The sequence below is a fragment of the Castanea sativa genome, chromosome 11 (assembly GCF_040712315.1).
Source record: "Castanea sativa cultivar Marrone di Chiusa Pesio chromosome 11, ASM4071231v1".
NCBI lineage: Eukaryota > Viridiplantae > Streptophyta > Magnoliopsida > Fagales > Fagaceae > Castanea > Castanea sativa.
The window spans coordinates 37704059-37711164 of record NC_134023.1 but is presented as its reverse complement, the minus strand read 5'-3'; the positions used below and the strand labels follow the sequence as shown (position 1 = coordinate 37711164).

General features: G+C 36.3%; 1 protein-coding gene across 1 annotated transcript; it reads left to right on the top strand.

The window, feature by feature from the left end:
- Positions 1-1206: 1206 nt before the first annotated feature.
- On the top strand, positions 1207-6786 carry LOC142615661 (dnaJ protein homolog). The gene is made up of 7 exons (XM_075788404.1): positions 1207-1412; positions 1498-1660; positions 2685-2850; positions 2930-3071; positions 3160-3436; positions 3733-3931; positions 6154-6786. Exons 2-7 carry the CDS (start codon positions 1511-1513, stop codon positions 6471-6473), a joined length of 1254 nt encoding a protein of 417 aa, XP_075644519.1. The 5' UTR covers positions 1207-1412; positions 1498-1510; the 3' UTR covers positions 6474-6786.
- Positions 6787-7106: the final 320 nt, after the last annotated feature.

The window sequence follows — 7106 nt, the reverse complement described above, 5'->3', positions numbered from 1 at the left end:
GGGTGGGACGTGTCCCTACAAGGCCCCAATGAGCAAGGATTGGGTAAGACAAAACCATGTGGAGTGGAGGTGAAAATCCCATCTTTCAACCTTGCCCCTCCTTATTGCCATCCCTATAGAACCCTACCCCCAATGTTTATGCTCTTATAACTCTACTAGTCTTGTCACACACACTTTGTAAGAGTGATGCAGCTTTTTTTTTTGGTTGTTTTTTGTCTAGTGTCATAATTTACCTATAAAAAAATTGGATAAGTTTGTTTTGAAGATATAGATTAGTAGGAGAGTGTCCTATTTTGTTGGCATTTTAAGTGGAGTTGGAAATTTATTTTTACTTGGTTGTCCTCAAATTTTTTCCCTGTTAAACGTAAGGTTTAAAGGTATTTTTGAACTATATAAAAGTTCAGTCCAAAGAGAAGAATTCTTTTATAAATAGTATAGATATATTTCTTTGTTTTTATAATATTGATTTATATACTATCAAATAATAATAAAATAGACGAGGTAGTTATTTTTTTAAATGGCAACCATAATTCTATGTATAATTTTACGCTTTTGCATGAAACATATCAAATACTAGACTAGAAATTATACACCAATTTTCCCAAGACTTCTCAACTAAGACTAAAGAGGAATTAATGGGTTCCAATTAACTCAACTGGTAAAGTCTTTGATGGTTGACTAAAAGATCTGGAATTCAATTCTCGCTTACACCAAAAATCAATTGATGTCTTAGTATGATCATAGAGTTATTATCAGAAGTCATAAGTTGAAACTCTTTCTAAAAAAAGTAACCATCTTGTTTTCTCAAAAAAAGAAAAAAGAAAAAAAAGAGAAATCATTTTGTTTTCTCAACCAAAGAAAAAAGAAAAAGAAAACTAAAGAGGAATCCTAGACGGAAACTAGATAGTTTCCATGAACACCAAAATCCTTGCTACCATTAACCTATACTTTCATTTTTTTTTGGGTTAACACCTATACTTTCATTTTCACATACGTTTCTACTCTCCTTTTACAAAACCTAATAAATTAATAATAATGAGTTGGGTACTCCTACTGGTACTGGATCACAGCTAAAAGCAATTTTAAAAACAGGGAAAAAAAAACAAAAAAAGCATAACGACTTGTGGACTAAATCAACGGTCCAGATCACTTCTAAAACTTTAGAATTTGCAAAACAAAAAATTCTAGATCTTTCCAATCCTCATTAACACCTCCACTCATACTCACAGACGTGAAAAGTCAATCTCTCAGAAATCATAGTACATCTCAATAATCAAATCTCCACCGTCCATTTCTCCCAGTTAAAAATCAGATCCAAAACTCATTCATACCTCTCTTTCTCTCTGTCTCTCTCGCCGTCTCGCTTTGCTTCTGTGGCTCTCTCTCATCCTTTTTCTTGCAATTCAAGATCGGTTGGTTCCGTTTTCTGATCTCAGATTTGGGCTTGGAATTCTGATATAAATTCTGGGTTTTGATTGTTTTGTTGAGTTTTTGTAGATAAGAAGAGAAAATGTTTGGGAGAGCACCGAAGAAAAGTGACAACACGAAGTATTATGAGGTTCTGGGAGTGTCAAAGAACGCTTCACAGGATGATCTAAAGAAAGCTTATAGAAAAGCCGCCATCAAAAACCATCCTGACAAAGGTGGTGACCCAGAAAAGGTGTGTTTTTTATTTTTTATTTTTTTTTAAATTTATTTTTTTGTTGTTGATTTTTGATGGATCAGCTCGTTGAATTGTTAACTTAGTCGTTTTGGGCAATTGGGTTTTTCTTGATTGTGTTTTTGGTTTGGTTTTGTTGGGTCAACTTGTACAGATCTGTTCTCGTAGTAGGTTTTTGTTTGACATTTTTTTATTATTGAATTTGGGTTCTTTGTTGTGATATGTTTGTGTTATGTACTTCCTTGTACTGATATTATGGTCAATAAACTCGTTTGGGAGTCTATGGATATGTGGGGATTGAATTGTTAATTGTGTATTGTTTGTGTGTTGAGGAAGTTATGGGCAATTATGGGTTGTGAATATAGGTATTTCTCTGTGTGTGTGTGGTGCCTTTGCTTTGAATTGAGGACATAGGCATTAAAGAAGTTATTGAGTAATGAAAAAAAGTGTACTTTCAATTTCATTCTTTTGGCTTTTGTTTGGATGGAGGGGGGAAAGGAGGGGGAGTGAAGGGGAGTTGAGTAGAGTTGGCTAAAAATAAGCTAATTTTGTGCTAAATCTACTCTACTCTACTCCCCCTCCCTCCCCCTGATTCCAAACGGGCCATAAGTTTTTGAAATTCGTTCTTAATTGACAATGATTATCGAAAGAACTTGTGCAGTGGTGCATTTGCATCTGTTTGGAACTCGTGAATGGTAGTTTCTTTCTTTTGGGTGAAACTAGCTGCATTTCACTTATAAAAAAAAAACTAGCTGCATTTCATTCAGTGCAGTATATTAGGTTCTTCAATGAATTTTTAACTCATGGCTACATTTTGCATCTGTTCTTGGATAACAATTCTTTATGGTTTCCAGTACTGCATTTTCTAAGAGCCAAATAATTTTGCAATCCTAATTTTGGCTCTACTGTCTTCCTGCTGTGTGTTGTGTTACACTTTATTATCATGTATAGTTTGATATTGCTTTTTGTTAATTATTTTATGATGTAGTTGCTGTACTGAATCTTGACAAATTTGGGTTTTCAGTTTAAAGAGTTGGCCCAAGCTTATGAGGTTCTCAGTGACCCAGAGAAACGTGAGATCTATGATCAGTATGGTGAGGATGCTCTCAAGGAAGGAATGGGTGGTGGAGGTGGTGGACATGATCCATTTGACATATTCCAGTCGTTCTTTGGTGGAAGCCCATTTGGTGGTATGAATCTTAAGCCATGTTCATGCGAATTGTTTATGAAACAAATATGGACGTTTTTGCTGAGTTTTCTTGTGACCAGGTGGTGGAAGCAGCAGAGGCCGAAGGCAAAGGAGGGGAGAGGATGTGATCCATCCCCTCAAGGTTTCTCTGGAAGACCTTTACAATGGGACATCTAAGAAGCTATCCCTCTCTCGTAATGTGATCTGCTCCAAGTGCAAGGGGTTAGTACCATATTTTATTTGTTTTTGGCATTGTTAGTTATTTGCTCTTCATTCTTCTTATATGAGGATTTTGTACTACATATTGCAGTAAAGGCTCTAAATCAGGTGCTTCAATGAAATGCTCTGGTTGTCAAGGGTCTGGAATCAAAATTTCAATTAGACATCTCGGCCCCTCCATGATCCAGCAAATGCAGCATGCTTGCAATGAGTGTAAGGGTACTGGGGAAACTATCAATGACAAGGACCGCTGCCCACAGTGTAAGGGAGAGAAGGTTGTTCAGGAGAAGAAAGTTTTGGAAGTAATTGTAGAGAAGGGTATGCAAAATGGACAGAGGATTACATTCCCTGGAGAAGCTGATGAAGCGGTGAGGCCGCTGTGTCTATTCTTCTTTTCTAAAATATTAATGTTGTCTTTGCTTATGAGCTCTAGCACAACTGGCTCCTCCTCCTCTTATAAGTGCAAGGTGGAGGGGTAAGGTTAGGTTCGGGTTTGTGTATAACCTACTAATAATAAAAAATGTTGTCTTTGGGATCCTAAGCTGGTTAGCTGGTTAGAATTAGGCAAAGCAATTTTATTTATTTATTTTTTATATTTTCCCCAATCTATGTAACTTTGCTATCTGGTTATTAATCTGTGCATTTGGGTTGTGTTTCTGTGCAGCCTGACACTACCACAGGGGACATAGTTTTTGTTCTACAACAGAAAGAGCACCCTAAATTTAAGCGAAAGGGTGAAGATTTATTTGTCGAACACACGTTGTCCCTTACAGAGGCACTCTGTGGCTTCCAATTTATATTGACACATTTGGATGGCAGGCAGCTCCTCATTAAATCTGAACCAGGAGAAGTTGTTAAGCCTGGTAGGTTACGTTATTATATCATTCTTGCTTGTTTAGTCACCTTTCATGGTTGAGTTTGCATAGGATTGAATGTGAAATGTTTTTTATGGTTAGCGGCCAATCTTGTGTGCTATTACTAAGGTTTTATGATATAGTTCTATGAGAGTTCATCTATTGCTTTCTACTTCGGAATGACTTTGAATAGCATTTTGGTCTATTGGTTTTTGCATAAATTTTGTGCAGACTTTGAAATTCAGTATTGTTGTCCTGCTAAGTGTTAGCTCAAGTCAATAAAGACTTTCTAGTTTGTTAGATGATATTTTTTGATATTATTTCATAAGAAGTCAATTAATTTCTAATGACACTTCAGGGGTTTAGAATTCCAAACTTACTTTGAGCGCTGGCTCTAATAGCATGTCATCCTCTGATTCCCTAACACGAGAATGGGTGAAGGGTGAGGTCATCTATCCAGAGTGGGAGGCTTGGGATTAGCTGTAGACCTAGACAACCTAGGTTCAAATCACCACTAGGAGGTTCCTTGAAATACTGGATACACGGTTTTGGCGGGTGGGGTCATGTATCCAGGGTTTATTCGCTAGGGGTGGGTGTAAAGGGCTCTGCTTGGTGAGGTTCCACGTCATAAAAAAAGGGTGAGGTTGTGGACTTGAGACCATTGGAGATGTGTGTAACTTACCAATAAAAAAATATTTCCAGTGCACCAATATTTCACAAAGTTGACCCCCACCCTTTCATCAAAACCATAATGTGCATCTTTACTTAGTTAAATCAAAGGTGGATACAGATCATGTCTAATATTTGTCTCGAAAAGGTTAGTGAGAGCATTACCTGCTTACTAATGGTCTATATGTTAAACGGAACCTCCTCCCCATGTAATAAGAAGGTGGAGAGCAAGTGGCAGGTAATAATACTCATTTTTTGTCATGTAACTACCCATAAAATGTATTATGTGCTTATTTCGATGAGCTGTAAACACTAACCTGTAACCTTGGTTGAATTTGCCTATTGAGCCGTATTTAACTGGAATCATTGTATATGAATCAATGTTGGTAAAAGCGCACATAAGCTCAAATCCCGAAGCGCCAAGGCTCTAGCGCTTTTTGCCTCAACAGCTAGGCTCATTCAAAGAAGCGCTTTAAGCTCAAATTGCTCTTTTTGGTGCTTTTTATATTTTTCAATAAAATAAACCAAAACTGAATTAAAACCAATTAATCTTGACATTATTGATATAAACCATTGATTTGGCATATTTTTAGTGTAACTTATCAAAAAAAAAAAAAAATTTTGAATGTAACTTGTCCTAAAACCCACAACCTCCTAGTTCTTCTCTATTTTTATTTTTATTTCATCTTGATTTTTTCTCCTTGAAACAGTAACCCACCCAGCTTCTTATTCTATTTTTTCCCTTTTGGATATATGCTTGGTACCAATTACCATATTGCTATGTCCTCATATTCTTAGCTCATTCATGAGAAAAAAATATGTTATAATATATTTGTGGCAATTGTTTGGTTACTTTAGTGGTTGATGTTGAACATAGCAGACCAATTCTTATAGACTTATAGTCATTAAGTTATTAAATTATTAACCAATATTACTAATTAGTCATAGGGCATTATGGATATTGGAGATTTAAGAAAGGATATTACATGGAAGTACTCATATCTAGCTGATCCAAAAAAATAAAATGACTTGACTTGCAATTTGTGTTAAAATTGCAAAAGTAGGGCTTATTTAATGTTATATGAAATTTTTTATATCAATTTATATGATAACTTGATCATTTGATTGTTGTATTTTTCATTAATAACTATTTTTTATTTTTTAAAATGTGTGCTTTACTTCAATTAGGCGTTTTGTGCCTAGGCTCCAAGAGGCCTTTGTGCTTAAGTGCACCCCTTGCTTTTACCAACATTGATATGAATACTGATTATAACTTCGGTCTGCTCAAAATTCTTGGTTTATCATAATCTCTTCCCCCATATTTCTGTTTTTTTTTTTTTTTTGGTGTGGGGGGGGGGGGGGAGATGGGGCGTGTTCTTAATCTTTGTTCTTTGCTACCATCCTATGAACCCTTAATGATTTATAGGAGTCTGCTAAAATGTACTCCCTTGTGCCCGATCACTTGGGTACATGTTTAAGTTCCTGTTGATAATAAGTTATGTTAATCCTTATAAATTTTGTTCATTGAACTGAATTACTGAACTCTCTGCTTCTTGACACAGACCAATACAAGGCAATAAATGATGAGGGAATGCCGATGTACCAGAGGGCTTTCATGAAGGGTAAATTGTACATTCACTTCACAATTGAATTTCCAGACACCCTCAACCCAGAGCAGAGCAAGTCACTGGAGGCTGTGCTGCCTCCGAGGACGTCAGTGCAGCTGACAGACATGGAGCTGGATGAATGTGAGGAGACTACACTGCATGATGTGAACATAGAGGACGAAATGCGTCGCAAGCAAGCACAGGCCCAAGAAGCATACGATGAGGATGATGATATGCCTGGTGGTGGTCAGAGGGTCCAATGTGCTCAACAATGATGAACTAATGGGTTGACCAACGACAAGTAGGGAGAGGTGGAGTCCACGATTTGGGGAAGCCAAATTACTTTGAGAAATAATCTCAACATTATTGTCTTGTTATAGGGCGTGTTAGATTTTGGTTTGGGTTTTTTTTTTCTTCCTTTGTTTCCAAACTTATACTGTGTGGAAGATTTAGTATTTAAATTCGAGTATACTTTTGAGAACTATGCCTGTTTCTTGGGATGTATATCTATATTTGGATGGGGTTATTGTTCTCCATCTAGATGTGTTTCAGATAGGCCATAAGATATTTGACCACTTATTGCTTCTAGTTTTGCAGTTCTTTTAAGCCATCTATATAGAGGAGGCAAGTGCAAGGAGTGAGAATTGTGATTGCATTGAGATTTGTTCCAGAGATGTAGAGTAGATCTAAAATGATCCCAGTTTATTATTCGTGTCAATACGCGGAAGATAACAATAAATTGAAACAGAAGATTACAGGTTTTTCAGTTTGATGGGCATCAATTTGACAACAAAATAGAACATATGTCTGTTGTACGTACGCAGTTATATTGCATTGCAAAATCTTCTGGTTTTGTCTTGGCTTTTTTTTTTTTGTTTTTTTGATAACCAAAAAAATTTATTAACTAA

Coding starts and splice junctions, on each gene's coding strand:
- LOC142615661 (XM_075788404.1), top strand. CDS start 1,511: ATGTTTGGGAGAGCACCGAAGAAAAGTGACAACACGAAGTATTATGAG. Junction 1,661..2,684: donor AAGGTGGTGACCCAGAAAAG/GTGTGTTTTTTA, acceptor TTGGGTTTTCAG/TTTAAAGAGTTGGCCCAAGC. Junction 3,437..3,732: donor CTGGAGAAGCTGATGAAGCG/GTGAGGCCGCTG, acceptor GTTTCTGTGCAG/CCTGACACTACCACAGGGGA.